The sequence below is a fragment of the Lontra canadensis genome, unplaced genomic scaffold (assembly GCF_010015895.1).
Source record: "Lontra canadensis isolate GAN:19392208 unplaced genomic scaffold, GSC_riverotter_1.0 scaffold6, whole genome shotgun sequence".
NCBI classification, from domain to species: Eukaryota; Metazoa; Chordata; class Mammalia; order Carnivora; family Mustelidae; genus Lontra; species Lontra canadensis.
In genome coordinates, this window is record NW_022631000.1 from 37,942,921 (window position 1) to 37,958,372 (window position 15,452).

The following is a 15,452-nucleotide window of genomic DNA, read 5'->3' on the forward strand; positions in this document are numbered from 1 at the left end:
GCAGAAAAATTCAGTTAGCTGTTTTTGTAAATAACTGTGTTAATGTCACATACTGTATTTCAATTCACTTCCTCTCTTTATTGTTCTGGCAGGGGGAAAACTTTACTTCCAGTGAAGATTTAATTCAGAGCGCTTTAACAATCATTCCCAGGACTTCCTGTTGGGTAAATATCCTCTGTAAGCAGAGTTTTTGATACTTGGTGTGGACTCAGTTCGTGTCCTGTGGTTTTGCTCGTGATCCTAACCTCAGGAAACCAAATAGTCAAACCTATCTACACACAGACTTTTTTAGGCTGCCTTCCTGATTGCAACAGTGTTTTAAAGAAAGGCGGGGGCAGAAAAAACAAACCTCCCTCCTCCCTGTGAGAAACTGGGCCTGATGTTTAATGACCCATGAAAAAGTTAAGTCATGGACACTTTAAACTTGGGCACTCGCTCCTTGCTCTAATTGTTCCTGTAGAAACTTGGTTCTGCAGCAGTGACTGTCCTAAAAGAAAATTTTCTGCAGTCTGAATCCTTGCTGAGCGTTTCTGTACTGCTTTGGGTGACTTCCTGCAAGCGCTTAACGGCAATGAAAGGATTACCTAAAGGATATATTTCACAAAGCGCCCATCACACACTTGCAGAAATACTACATCTGATGCTAAAAGCTCCTTTTGCAAATGACAGTAACTCTGGAGAACACGCCCACAATACCCTTAGAGCATCCCCAAACTAGCTCTTAATAAACATTCCCATGTAAAAAGCAGCTACTTTTTAAAGGTCTGGTGAGAAACAGAGGCATTGGCTCCCTTTACAGTAATAGCAGAAATCTTTCAAGCAATGTTAATTGGAGCCTGCCGTGCGTGAGACGTGTTAGCGCCACATGGGGGGTGAGGAGCTGCCGCGGGTAGGGCCGCCACACATGGGCAAGGCAGGGGCGGGGAGGGGGCGTCAAGGGAACCAATCCTACCCTCGACTTCGACTCAACAATTTAAAAGCCGACAGTGTCTGGCAAAACGCCGGGCATCCTCCTGGAGCGACCTCCCAAATCCTCTTCCAGTACGGAGGGCGCAGGGGCTCCCCCCGAGAGCTGAAGCCCGGGAGCTAGGGGCAGATGAGGACAGCAGAAACCGAGCCTCGGGGGCGGAGAGTCACGGCGGAGGCGGGAAGCGCGCGAGTCCACCGCGGGGAGCAAGGGGGCGCCGCAGGGCGACCTGCCCTCCACTGCCCCACCGGCAGCCCGAAGCCCCCTCCACCAGGAGGATGTGAACTACCTCGGGCCCACCTGCCACCGCGGCGGTGCCGAAACCAGGAGCCCAGGGAAACGGGGCCGCAGGCAACAGCAGCGCCGCCTGTAGGCCCCGCCTCTGGGTCGGGAGCGCCCGGCCTCCGGAGCTGCGCGCCGCCGCCTCCTCCCGCGCGGGCACCTGCGCGCGACCCCGCCGCCGCGGGCCCTACCCAGCTGCGGCCCGCCGAGACCCCGGGCCAGGACTAGAGGGCAGGAGTGGGGCACGGGGGGCACACTGGCTCCCCACGCTCTGGGCCCGCGTGAGGCTGGCGCCGCCGCCGAAGTGTGCTTTGTTTTCGCGGCCGGAGCGGGGATGTCGGGACGGGAGTGGAACCCTCACCCCCGCCCGCGCAGGGCAAGGGCAGAGCCCGAGAGGGTCTGGGGGTTGCCGAAAGGAGCAAAGCCTTTTCTGCAACTCGGCGACGTTGGGCCCAGCCGTCGCCCAAGCCCGCTCCGCCCCTTCTCCTTCCGAACCCCCCAGCCCCGCAGATGCGCTCACCTGCTCTCCGCGACCCCCACGCCGCGGCTCATCGTCGCTCTGCAGCTGGGAGGGGGCTCCACGCGCGCCCCGGGCTCGGCGCTCAGTGCGCGCCGGGGCGGCTGCTGGAGCGGCTCGCGGAGGGAGCGCTGCCCTGCACACTCGGAGGCGGCTGACGCTGCGGGAGGAGGGAAGAGGGCGAGCGAGAGCCACCGGGGGTGGGGACTGGCTGGGAGGGGGTGCCGGGCGCGCATCCGCAGCGGCCGCTGCAGCCTGGGGCTGCCGAGGCTCCGGTAACGGAAACGCACGCTTGCCAGCGGCCCCGCGCGCGCACACTGGCGTGTACACCGGCGTGCGCACTCGCACACGTGCGCACACCGGCCCAGCCTTGGCTGCTGGTCGGCACCCTCGCCCTGAGGGAACTCGGCTTGATGACCCTAACCCGCGGTTTCTGTGAAGAAGAACCAGCGCCATTCTTTCAGAAGGGGTCAGAGAGCTCAAGTCATCCAGATTGGGGCTGGCTACTCCAGTATCTGGGGATTTTCAGCTGCGAACCATGAGACACCCCCCCCCCAAGAGGTTCCCAGATTTGCTTCTTGGGATCTACAAACCCCCTGAAATTGTCAGGTTTTGAATCTAAAATACAAGTGCCTGGAATGAGGTGCCACAGCTTTTATCAGATTAACGGCTGGCTTAAACCGCCCCCCCCCCAAAAAAAACCCATGAAGAGGGCGCCTGGGTGGCTCAGTGGGTTAAGCCTCTGCCTTTGGCTCAGGTCATGATCTCAGGGTCCTGGGATCGAGTCCCGCATCGGGCTCCCTGCTCAGCAGGGAGCCTGCTTCCCTCTCTCTCTCTGCCTGCCTCTCTGTCTACTTGTGATCTTTCTCTGTCAAATAAATAAATAAAATCTTTAAAAAAAAAAAAAAAAAAAAACCCATGAAGATGGATGGATTAAACCAGTGGTTCCCAAACTTTGCAATGTATTAAATCACCCAGAGAGCTTTTAAAATAGCAATGCCCCAGGTAGCATCTCAAACCAATTAAACCAGTGAAGTGGGACCCAGGCAGCAATATTTTTAAAGTTCCCATGTGATTCCAATGCTCAGGAAAGCATGAGAACCACTGCCTAGACGGTTGGTGGCTCTCACCTATCACTGTTCTCTTTTACCCCGATTTTCAGTATGGTTGTTTGTCTGTCTTCCATGAAGTGGTGGCTGTCACAGCACCTAGCCCAGGTCTGGCTCACTACAGGGCGACTGGAGGAAGGAGGCAAAGGCAGAGTCCAGGATGCCAGCCTTCTCTTTGCTGTTTCTGAAATTCTCCCCAGGCTGAAATACCCCCAACCTCCTGGAAATGGCCTCCTGTAATGCCTGAAGCTGGGGAAGAAAGTGGTTCATTGCAGCTTGAAGAGACATCTGTCTTTTAGATTCCTCCAAAAGTCTCAGCCCCCTGCCTGCCTCACTGTGACCCAAGGTCCTGTGCTGGCAGTGTGGGCGAGCACAATAAAAGTCATAATCCCTGCTGGTGGAACACGCGTAAGTCCAACACTGTAGTCGATACTTCATATTCTAAGAGCTACCCTGGCACCGTTACTGGGCCTTGGTGTTCTCCCGCTGAACATCAACAGTTTCACAGAACATCAGCATCAGACGAGGCCTCTCTGGGACCACGATGGATCAAGACAAGAACAAGACCAAGAACAAGAACAAGACAAGACTCGCTGATCATGTCTGAACATAGACAAAATGTGAACATGGTCCAAGCCACAAAATACCAAACACACAGCTGTCCTGGCTAATAAGAGGGACTGCTGCTTCTTGGCCACTCATGGCCTTAGCCTTCCTCTAATCTGCCCTCCCTATGGCTAAGATTCATGAAGACACACATTCATAGAACGATCCCTGCTTTCTTTCTTTTTTTTTTTTTTAAGGTTTTATTTATTTATTTGACAGAGAGAGGGAGAGAGTTCACAAGTAGGCAGAGAGGCAGATAGAGAGGGAGGGGGAAACAGGCTCCCTGCTGAGCAGAGAGCCCAATGCGGGGCTCAATCCCAGGACCCTGAGACCATGACCTGAGCCGAAAGCAGAGGCTTTAACCCACTGAGCCACCCAGGTGTCCCCGATCCCTGCTTTCTTAAGCCTGCCTCCAAGTCAGTTAACAAGAGCCCAGATCCTTTAATAATATTTTCTAACATCCTTTCACTGAGACACCTACATGGTGTCCCTCACTGCAATGAGTAATAAATCCAGCTTGTATAACTACAGGTGTATTCCAAGTGGTCTTTGGCAAGAGGGCATTAAAAATAAATTTACTTAATCATTGCAATAACAACACAAGGTAAATATTACACCCTCTTTACATACAAGCTAAATAGGGTTCTAGATCATATAATGGAACTCACACCAGGCCACCAGCTGTCAGTGAAAGGCTGGTTCATGTTCACATGGGCTTGTGGAGAGCCAGAGTAGAGTATTGCCTACCCACACAAACTTTGGCTTCCAGATGAGCCTGAGCTCTAACCCCAGCTCTGCCTCTTCTATCTATGAGAATTTGAACAAGTTACTTAACTTTTCTCAACCTCAACTTCGTTGCCCCTCCCCGCAAAAGGGAAGACATCTAGGAACTCGTATTTTTTTAATTAAGATATAATTGACATACAACACTGTATCAATTTCAAGTATACAACATAATGATTCCATATTTGTATATATTGTGAAATCACCATAATAAGTCTAGTGAACATCCATCACCGCCCACAGATTTTTTTTCTCATGATAAGTACTTCCAGATATACTCTCTTAGCAACTTTCAAATATATAATACATTTTTTTAAAGATTTTATTTATTTATTTGACAGACAGAGATCACAAGTAGGCAGAGAGAGAGGAGGAAGCAGGCTCCCCGCTGAGCAGAAAGCCCGATGTGGGGCTCGATCCCAGGACCCTGGAATCATGACCAGAGCCGAAGGCAGAGGCTTTAACCCACTGAGCCACCCAGGTGCCCCTCAAATATATAATACATTATAATGAACTATAAGGCATTGGCATATTTTGTATAAGCTCCCCAAGTGGCCCAACCCAACCCCTGTTGGCCAACCCTGGTTTGGACTCCACTGACCTAATCTCCCTTTCCCTCCTTCCCATTCACTTCTCAACCAACTGTAACATTGTTCCTGACCCACTGCCCACTCTTGCTGAGGTCAGCAGTTACCTTGCAGCCGCTAGATCTGAGGATACTTTTCCATATGCCATTGACTCACTTGACCATTCTCCCCTTCCTAAAATTCTCCCTCTTTGGCTTCCAGGAGGCCCACGTAGTGTGGTAAGCAACTGAGGCCCAGAGAACTGAAACTCTTGATCCAACAGCCTGTGAGGCACTGAAGCCTATAAACAACCATGTGAGTGAGCTTGGAAGTGGATCCTTTACCCCAGCTGAGCTTTTTCATGATTGCAGCCCCAGTGGGCCAAGTCACTTCCAGATTCCTGACCCATGCAAACTATGACATAATAAATGTTTGTTGTCTTAAGCTGTTAAATTTCGGGGTAATTTGTTTTGCAGCAGTAAATAACTAATACAAACAGGAAACAAGATGCTTTGGTTAGTGCAGTGGAATCACATCACTTGTGCTTCAGCTTCAGTAAATTCAACCTTAGTTGGTTTGCAAAAGAGGGAGAGAGAACAGTTTACACAGTGTTGACAATTCTGCCTGCTATTCCAGTGCAATAATATGGTAGGATGAAAGAGGTGGGTCTGGTTTCATTGATCAGTCTCTGTCCCAGTCCTGGGCATCTCTCACAGAGGAGCAAGTCTGGATGCTGACTGTGCTGCTCATATTTTTAACTATCCATGTTTTGTACAAAGTGGGGAAAATAAGGTTAATTCACTAACTTGGGTTCTATATATAATGTGGTCAAAATAACCCCTGAAATCCCCTAACTAATCAAGATCTGAGCCCAGGAGTCCTCCAGGCAAAGAGCAGTACTGACCATAGGCCAGGGCCAACCGTGGGAACTTGTTTCAGAGGGCCCTACCGTGGGCCTCCTCTTCCTCCTCCATTTGTACCTCCCACAGGTTGAGGAGCCAATGAGCCCCAAGGGATGTGCCATTCTAGAGACTTTTTCCCCACCCAGTTTATAGACCAGACTCAGGATGAGAGACCCCAGATTTCCTGTCCAAATGGTCCTGAACCCACTTCTAGGGCCTGCATAGGCCTTTTTCCCAGATCCAACTTTCTATGGGTGGAGCGTACCCCCAGAGTGCACAGGCCAGAGTAAGGGGAGACCAAGGGCAGCTGCTTGACGGGATATGGATGGTGCTTGGGTGGTCCACGTGGGAGCTGAGTGGTCCACATGTGTGTACAGAGCCCGTCACCATGTGCACAAAGCAAGCAGTGGAAAACCAAGAAGGTGGCCCATGGACCCCGAGCCAGCTCTCCTAATGCTGCCTCACACTGGTGATGGACTCTGAGAAGTCTAACTCAACCTGGTCTTCCACATCATTTTACAGGAATATCTGTAAAGTCAGGAAAATGGAATGTATTTCATCTAACTTTTAAATATTTAGACATTACATATGGAGATTAGTCTTTACTATAGCCCTGCGTCCTGCAAATGATCAAGGAGCCCTGGCCAAGAACTAAATTGCTTGTATTTACTTCAGTTTACTCAGTTTTGGCCTCTCTTTGCCTGAGGAAGTGGAGGCCAAGGCATCATTTGAATGGGAGAGGACAGCAAGGGATAAAGTGATTACTTTTCCATCTCCTCTCCTTTTATTTAAATATATTTGTTTATTATTTTTCCCAACACATATGGTTAAACCCATGAAGATGGTGTGTCTTCTCTCTCTGAGGTCCAAATGAGGCTTGTTCTTGGAAACTCCTGTTGATAAAGCCCATGCTTGGATTTTTTTGTTTTGTGGTGGTTGTTTAATCCTTTCCCTGGGGTAAGTACTCATCTCAGTTAAGAGTGTTCATTCCAGACCATTTTCCCCAAATCTTCCTATATATTACAGAAAATACCATTTTTATATACGTTTGTCTCAAAAATTATGTGATACGTGCATTGTTTTTCAGTTTGATTTTACTCTACAGTGTATCTCAAAGGCCTATCCATCTTAAGGACAAATTTTGCTATTTATCTATTTAGCACTATTTGATTCATATAATTTTTATCTCATTTTGATACTAAAGATACTATATGAAGTTTGTATGTGAGTTGTGCTTGTTTTTAGATTAAACAGTAAGTTTATTTATCTTAATTCTTGGAGAATGGAATGTTAGTGGAGAGAGATTTGAAGAAAGAGGGTTTCCTGAAGCCTTCTTGGAGAATTCCTTAAATCCTATAACATCAGGGGCACCTGGGTGGCTCAGTTGGTTAAGCGTCCAACTCAGTCTCAACTCAGGTCTTGATCTCAGGGTCGTGAGTTCAAGCCCTGCATTGGGCTCCATGCTGGGTATGGAGCCTACTTACCAAAAAAAAAAAAAAAGATACTATAGGACTGAGAATCGTTTCTTGAAGTTGTGAATAGGAGAAGATCATGCATTTCCTGATTTACGCATGGCAAAGACTACTCAGGTTTCTCTCCACATCTGTTTTCTTTGTGTCACAGACTCTTGTCTTCTGTACCAGGCCTGGAAAAGCAGATGCAGCCAAGATACCAACCCTAAGAAGTTCTTTTGCTAGTGACATTTTCTAGTGGAAGTCTGTAGTTATGTATTCAAACAGCTCTTGGTTTTCTTCCTAAAGGCCATTGATCTATTCCCTTGGGTTCTGAGCCACCTTGGAGTTTTGCAATGTTTGTTTTCTAGAATGAGGCATCCAGCTTTTTGTTGAAGATGCTTTTCACGGCATCCAGGGACTTGCTGTGCACCGCTTTTTTCCAAATGACAAAACAAGCCGTCCTCCAGCTCCCATGGAGAAGGAGTGTTGCCCCCTGCTCCGCTGTCAGTCAGAGCTCACAATGGTACACCTTCCTTCCAGTGAAACACACCACAAATGACAACACGGCCCTTTGCCCAGAACTGCCAGACTGCCAGCGTTGAAGTTAAATCATTTATCTAGAAGAATCTTTATCTTGTTGTAATGGACTGAATGTTTGTGTCCCCTGCCCACATAATTTAGATGTTGAAACCCTACCCTCTGATGTGGTGATACTGGATGTGGGGCCTTTAGGAGGTACTTAGGTTTACATGAGGTCAGGATGGTGGGACCCACTCCCCAAAAAGAGGTGAGCGTCTTTATGGAAAGAGGAAGACACCAGAGCTCCCTTTCATCTTATGAGAAAATAGCGCAAAAGTGGCCATTTGCAAGCCAGGAAGAGAACTCTCACCAGAAACCAAATCTACCAGCACCTCAGACTTGCCCAGCTTCCAGAACCTTGAGAAATAAATGCCTGTTGTTTAAGCACCTGGGCTGTGACATTTTGTTGTGGCAGCCCAAGCTGACTCGGACACTCGTCTTTAGCCGTCTGTTGTTAACAAATGTTACTATATTTTGGGGAGGACTATTCTGTTTCTGCCTTTATCCAGCTAGCCTTTATCTCTTGGCTTCATTTACTTAGAGACAGAAAGCGTGTGAGAAGGAATTCAAGGGAATTAACTTCAGCTAGGAAGTTTGCATTCTTCCCTCCTACAATCCCTGACTTCCTCATTCTAATAGTGCACCTGAAGTGTATCTACTCCAAGATTGACTTCCAGATCTAGTTCATGACAAATCATCGTGTCTCCGATGATTTCTAGGGCTGGTACAGAATGACAAAATATTGCTCAACACAATTTTAACTCACCTTTATTTTTTAAAAGTAGATATCATCTGGGTTTTGTTTTTTTTTTTTTTAGGAGACAACAGGATAATTGTAATTCCAGAAAAATTGGAAATGTTCCTTTTGTGTGTTTTAGTATCATTTTATGTGTAAATCCTACCTCCCCATTTCTGATGACAGAATCAGTAAGGAAGGTCAGGGTGTTAGCTTGCGCTGAGAACAAATTTAGGAAAGGCCCTGCCACACAAAGTGAGATCCGCAGGCCAGCAGCATCAGCATCACCTGGAGACTTGTTAGAAATGCAGAATCCCAGGCCCACCCATACCTACTGAGTCCCTATCGGCATTTTAACACAACCTCCCGGTGATCTGTAAGCACTGCACAGCTATGAGAAGCACTGATCTAAAGACACTGGGTAGTTCACAGACTCTCCAGGAAGGCCAGAGAGCCAGATTTGGGGTATTGCTGTCTGGAACACACCCCAGTCATCCCACAGACGGGCTCAGTGAGGACAGGAGCCTGGGCAGACACTACTGGGCAGCAGACTCCATTAACCACTGGAGTCCGTGTGGGTCCAGTCCCATCTTCATCCCTCTAGCTTCCCAGACAAGGCATAAGGCAGATGCAAAAGGTTGCTAGGGCCCCCCACCTTAGGGGAGGCCAGGAAACGGAGCGGTATTTTCAGTTTAAGTAGTGACAGGAGGGGTGTGCCTCAGAAGGGGAGGGAATCTTCAAAACATAGGCAAGGGCAGCTGCTGGCTGGCCATAAAAAACTGCAGATCTCCACTCCCTATGTATTTCTTTTTGGAGGAATGCTGGAGCCCAGCTCTGCCATTACCTACCCAGTCACCTTTAGCAAATTCAGGAACATCTGTTTCCTCGTCTTTCATTATTATTTTAGTATGATGCCTTTTTATTTACACAGAGCTTTACAGTTTGCAAAGCATTCCTATATGCATGTTCTCATTGGAGCCACAGAACAACTTGTTTAATAGAGAAGGAAGGTAGTGTTATGTTCACTTTATAGGTCTGAAAAGAGAAGCACAAAGTGACCGGTCTGCAAGTACTGAGACCACGAATCTTCAAGCTACTGTCACCCATAACCACAGTCACGTGAGTTAATGCCTGTGAAAGTAAATTGAAAGTGTAATGTGTTGTTCCAGTAAAAGGTGTTCCTTATCAATAGGTGTTGTTTGACAAATACACTTCCCGGTGGGACTGAGTGAGTCACTGCCATGATGATTCTGTGGGTCCCAGAATCAGCCATCCCCTTTCTCTTCTTGTGATATGGTAAAACTACTACCAGGAAAAAGTTAATAATTAGTATCAATGCTGGTGTGAATATTAATGAGCAATAAAAAATACCACAGGAACCCAGATGGAAAAACTAAGTAAATTAAAATTCTTTCAATGTTTACAGTAACCTGCAGAAAGCGTCTGAGAAAATGTTAAGTGTTTCTTCTAAACTATTTTTGAAGAACTACAATTTTAGGCCACCAATTCAATGATTTGTTCTTTGTCCTCATACTTCTGTGTCCAATTCTAGGAGGTGAAAAGGCAGCTAGCCAAGGGACCAGGACAATGATTAGACCAGAATTCAGGTTTTCTGTTCTCAAAAATCAGTGTTTATTTTGAGTGTCTAAATAATGAGTCTTTTCTATTTTTTTTTCTAAAAAGACACAATAGTTTCCTTTTATTTCTTTTAACAGTAGGCCACACCCTATGTTATGAATTCCACTAACTCCAGTCCTTTGTCATTGATGTTGCATCAAGTGAAAGACCTTTCAACAGGGTTTTTAACTGGGTGAGGCCTTAAGGTCAAATATCTTTGGCAAAGCCTGCCCAAGGAAATAAGTTTTCAGCTAAAGTAGTGGAGGAAAGATTATTACTTTTTTTTTTTTTTTACTATTATGAAGTCCTGGCTATGCAAGTATATGATAATAAATGTGACTACCATCCTCTCTAAACTGAAATAGTTTTATTCACATTCATTTATTTGCCTAAAATTGAGAGCTTTTACTAAGAAAGAGAAGAAAAATGAGTATTAGGACAACCAGGCGCCTTCTCCTCCTTGAACTTCTCTGTGACTATGACCTTGGACAAGTTACTTGTCCTCTCTGAGCCTCAGTACTGTTCTTTGTACAAGGAGGATAGTAGGATCATAAGCATATTGTTAGGATTTAGCTAGTGCATGTAAAGTTACTCGTTTAGTGCCCAGCACAAAGTGAGCGCTCGATAAATGGTAACAACTGCTAATCCTGAAAGGACTGGATGACTGAAGCACTAGATTGGAGCTACAACGAACAGAACGGTATGATGGCTACAAAACTTGAATTAGAGTGTCAGCATATAACAAGGATTATTTAGCTGGGTATTATATTATCGCCGTGCATTCTCCTATCGCTATTTCAAGGAATTCTGGGAGCTAAATGGAATATTAAAATTAGATAGTTTCAGATTCTTGGACAACTGAGGTTTCATTTCCCTAGGTAGAAATGGCGACCACATGGGGCGCCTGGGTGGCTCAGTGGGTTAAAGCCTCTGCCTTCGGCTCAGGTCATGATCCCAGAGTCCTGGGATCGAGCCCCACATCGGGCTCTCTGCTCAGCAGGAAGCCTGCTTCCTCCTCTCTCTCTGCCTGCCTCTCTGCCTACTTGTGATCTCTGTCTGTCAAATAAATAAATAAAATCTTAAAAAAAAAATGGTGACCACACTAATGTCAGATGTGTGTTAGCCTGCATTATCTAGATACAATATCTAGATAGTAGCCTAGAACACTGACACTAGCTTCATTTGACAAAACTTCAGGTTGTCTCCAGATATTTGTAAGCATACACAAATTCTTCAAAATAAACTCAACTAAAATAAATTTTTTTTTTTTTAAAGATTTTATTTATTTATTTGACAGAGAGATCACAAGCAGGCAGAGAGGCAGGCAGAGAGAGAGGAGGAAGCAGGCTCCCTGCTGAGCAGAGAGCCCGATGCGGGGCTCGACCCCAGGACTCCGAGATCATGACCTGAGCCGAAGGCAGCGGCTTAACCCACTGAGCCACCCAGGCGCCCCCTAAAATAAATTTTTATGCATGCTGTATACACTGTGTTCTGATATTATTTTATGCAACATTTACTGAGCTCTGGTGAGTTACCAAGCACCGTTGTAGGTCTTGGAGATACAGCACCAAGTGAAGGTAGAGATGGGCTCTGCCTTGCTGGAGTGGGCAACCTCTTAAGGGAGATAGACTTTAATCACATAATTGCCCAAACATTATGAATAGGAAGTACATGGTGCTCTGAAAATACACAATAGGGGGAAAGCCTACACAGGAAGATGAGGAAGGTTTTCCTGAGGAAAGTCATGCCCTTTTTCCATCTGAGGCATGAGGAGCATAGTGGATATGTTCTCATGCAATCTGGAATCAATCCAGGTTTTTGTGGCACCTGAAGAGTATATAATTTGGGAAGCCCTCTTTTAGAAAAGGAATACAAACATATCTTACTTTGGAAACTTTATAAAAACACATCGACCATGCAAACACATTAAGGTCTCCATGTCAGTGAGCAGCTTGGAGGCTCAAGCTTCATCAGCCTTTCAAGATGGGGTAGACTAACTTGATGGCTTTTGAATGAACAAGGGAATTTTCCAGACCCTGCCCAGGGAGACAAGTACTCAGATTCCCTGTTAGAGCTAGGGACCAGTGAGAACTTTTAAAGCAGTCTCTATAGTAACCTCAATTTTTAATTAAAAGACCCAAAAGGATGCGGTACCTGGGAAGCTCAATTGGTTAACCGTCTGCCTTTGGCTCAGATCATGATCTCAGGGTCCTGGGATCGAGCCCCATGTTGGGCTCTCTGCTCAGTGGAGAGTTTGCTTCCCCCTTCTCAAAAAACTAATAAATAATCTTAAAAAAAAAAAAAACTCAAAAGGGTTTGCTGGGTTACTCTAGGGCCTGGATTATAACTTTCAGATTTTTTGAAAGCAGTATTCATGGGCAAAGAGATCCCTCCATCCTTCATACCCATGATGTGCAACTCAAGGCAAAACTCAACTAGTGTGACCAACCATCTCAACTGGCTTGAAACTCTCCCAGTTTTAGCACTAAAAGTGCCTCATCCTGACAAAACCCCTCAGGCAAAATGGGACATATGGTCACCCTCATCCAGCAGAGGGCAGCTTGTGAGTCCTTACCACTGGGATGTCTCTTCTGGTGAAAGTGGATGTAACAAGCATTATTACTGTTCACCCACTTTCCCTTCCCTTTTATTTCCTAACAGGAAGAAGGTGTACATTTCTCTGCTCTTTTGAAGTTGGGTGATGTCATGTGACTTGCTCTGTCCAATGCAACATGAGTGGAAAAGATGTTTGTGACTTCTGGGCAGAAACATTTAAGAACTAGCATGTGTATTTCTCCATATTTTCTTCCTCATACCATGACACTGGCAATGTCTTAGATGGTGGAGACTGTCCATCTGAGTCCCTGAGTAAAGACGACTTGGAGCAAAGGCCCCCACCAACCCTCAAAGTCATGCAGTATATGGAATAAACTATTATTCTTTTAAGCCACTACAGTTTGGATAACTTTTGTTACTGCAGCATAACCCAGTCCATCCTGACTGATACAGAAAGTAAAGCCAAGACCCTACTTAGAGTCTACAGAAGTGGTATGGTTTCAATGACTTTCTTGTAAAAAATCTTCTATATTATTACTACAATAAAACTGTTGTACATATCCTGATAGGATGCTGAAAGGGGAGAAAACCAGTGTCATTTTTCCAAACTCTCTGGAAGGAGAAAGGCTATAGACTAACCTGAAGACCGAGTGAGAAAAACTCCCTGGGCTTGGGATTACTCGAGCAGGTGCCACCGTCTTGACCTCACAGGATTAGACAGGTTCATGATGCCCAGCCCTTCAGAGAAAATGAGGCTCTGCCACAAGTCTACACTATAGATTATAAAATTTAACATGTGCTCTCAAGTAACAGGGTTAAATTAGATTATATATACATATATATATGTATATATTTAAGCAAGTTTATGGAGGTATCATTTATATACTATAAAATAATTGTAAATGTACATTCCATGATTTGTAGCAAACTTGGCCAGGTTGTGCAACCATCACGTTTTCACCCATTAGAACATTTCCATCGCCCCAAAAAGATCCTTCTTGCCCAATCACAGTTAATACCCATTACCACATCCAACTCCAGACAACCACTAATCTACTTCCTATCTTTCCAGATTTGTCTTTTCTGGACTTTTTTTTTTTTTTTTTAGATTTTATTTATTTATTTGAGAGAGTGAGCAAGATAGAGCACAAGCAGGGGAAGCTACAGAGGGTGAGGGAGCAGACTCCCCTCTGAGCAGAGAGCCAGATGTGGGACTCGATCCCAGGACCCTGGGATCATGACCTGAGCTGAAGGCAGAGGCTTAACCCAGTGAGCCACCCAGGTGTCCCTGGACATTTTATATAAATAGAATCATATATTATGTATTTTTTGTGTCTTCTTTCAGTTGACATCATGTTTGTAAGTGTCATCCACATTGTGGAATGCAGTAATACAAACACAAACATCAGTATCAGTATATATATTTTTACACAGCCATGTATTTTTTTGAAGAGGCAGGGTATGGTGAAGAAATCATAGGCTTCAGAGACTATTAAACTTGTGTTGAATTCTAACCCCTGGAAGTTCTCAAACTGTCAGTTCAATTAATTAACCGATCCCCAGTCCCCTAAAAGAGTAACAAAGTCCAGGGCGCCTGGGTGGCTCAGTGGGTTAAGCCGCTGCCTTCGGCTCAGGTCATGATCTCAGGGTCCTGGGATCGAGTCCCGCATCGGGCTCTCTGCTCGGCAGGGAGCCTGCTTCCCTCTCTCTCTCTGCCTGCCTCTCTGTCTACTTGTGATCTCTGTCTGTCAAATAAACAAATAAAATCTTAAAAAAAAAAAAAAGAGTAACAAAGTCTGTACTTGAATACAAGCATCGCTATCATTCCCCAACATCTTCTTTCTCAAGGTTTATATGGAAAGGTGTATATACATTGAAAACATTATCTCCCCATGCAGGGATGTGGAGAAGGGGCAAAATCCCAGAAACCTCACCATGGCCATTTCCTCCTCACTCTGCACAACATTTCCTCAGCCCCTCAGACAGAGCACCTGGCATGGTCTCTCTCCTTCCTCAGGCGAGGTTTCCAGGGATGCTGAAGAGCCCTGAGTAAACCGCCCAGAGACAATCAGCGGAAGGACAGGAAGGCAGGAGAAGAGCGGACAGGATAACTCAGAAACCCAACAAAGCAGCAGCAAATAACGCTGCGGGTACAGCCCAAAGAGCCTTTGAGAAAAAAATTCTGGGCATACAGAATTAAGTACAGATACCAAAACACCTGTACGTAAAGCTTTTAATTTCCTCACTATAGATTTTATATGTCCCAGCTGCTCCCACAGTGCATCAAGTATTTACTCCACTCGAAGGTAACACAAATGTAATTAAGAAGACATCACGATATTCCTGAAAGCATTTAAGCCCTGAGCTGAGGGAAACTGCCAGGGGAGACACTTTCGAAATGCCCTCGTCCAGTGGTTCCCAGCCCTGGCTGCACACTAGAACCCCTCGGGGAACTCTCAGAAACACGCAGTGCCCCAGGCCACACCCCAACTGTGTTCGTTCCCCGGGATTGGCAAACAAATTACCACAGGCATGGTAGCTTATGCAACAGAAGTTTATTCTCTCACAGTTCTAGAGGCTAGAGGTTTGAAATCAAGGTATGAGCACGGCTGTGCCTCCTCTGAAGGCTCTAGGGGAGAATTCTTAGTGTCTTCCAGCTTCTGGGGTCTCGAGATGTTCCCGGGCTCGTGTCCGCACGGTTGTGATCTCCACTCCATCTTCCAGCAGCCTCCTCTTCTCCCTCTGTCTCTTCCCTGGTGTCTCTCTAAGGGCACTTGT

At 46.1% G+C, this 15,452-nt stretch overlaps 2 protein-coding genes across 2 annotated transcripts in view; one reads left to right on the forward strand and one right to left on the reverse strand.

The window, feature by feature from the left end:
- The window catches only part of LOC116864735, a 34,985-nt gene extending 32,944 nt beyond the window's left edge, over positions 1-2,041 (reverse strand). Inside the window, exon 1 of the mRNA XM_032852622.1 lies at positions 1,770-2,041. Within this exon, the coding sequence (XP_032708513.1) occupies positions 1,770-2,002 (233 nt within the window). The 5' untranslated portion in view covers positions 2,003-2,041. The remainder of the gene's footprint in view (positions 1-1,769) is intronic.
- On the forward strand, positions 1,097-3,645 carry LOC116864736 (pistil-specific extensin-like protein). The gene is made up of 2 exons (XM_032852623.1): positions 1,097-1,445; positions 2,930-3,645. Exons 1-2 carry the CDS (start codon positions 1,097-1,099, stop codon positions 3,061-3,063), a joined length of 483 nt encoding a protein of 160 aa, XP_032708514.1. The 3' UTR covers positions 3,064-3,645.
- The last annotated feature ends 11,807 nt before the right edge of the window (positions 3,646-15,452 follow it).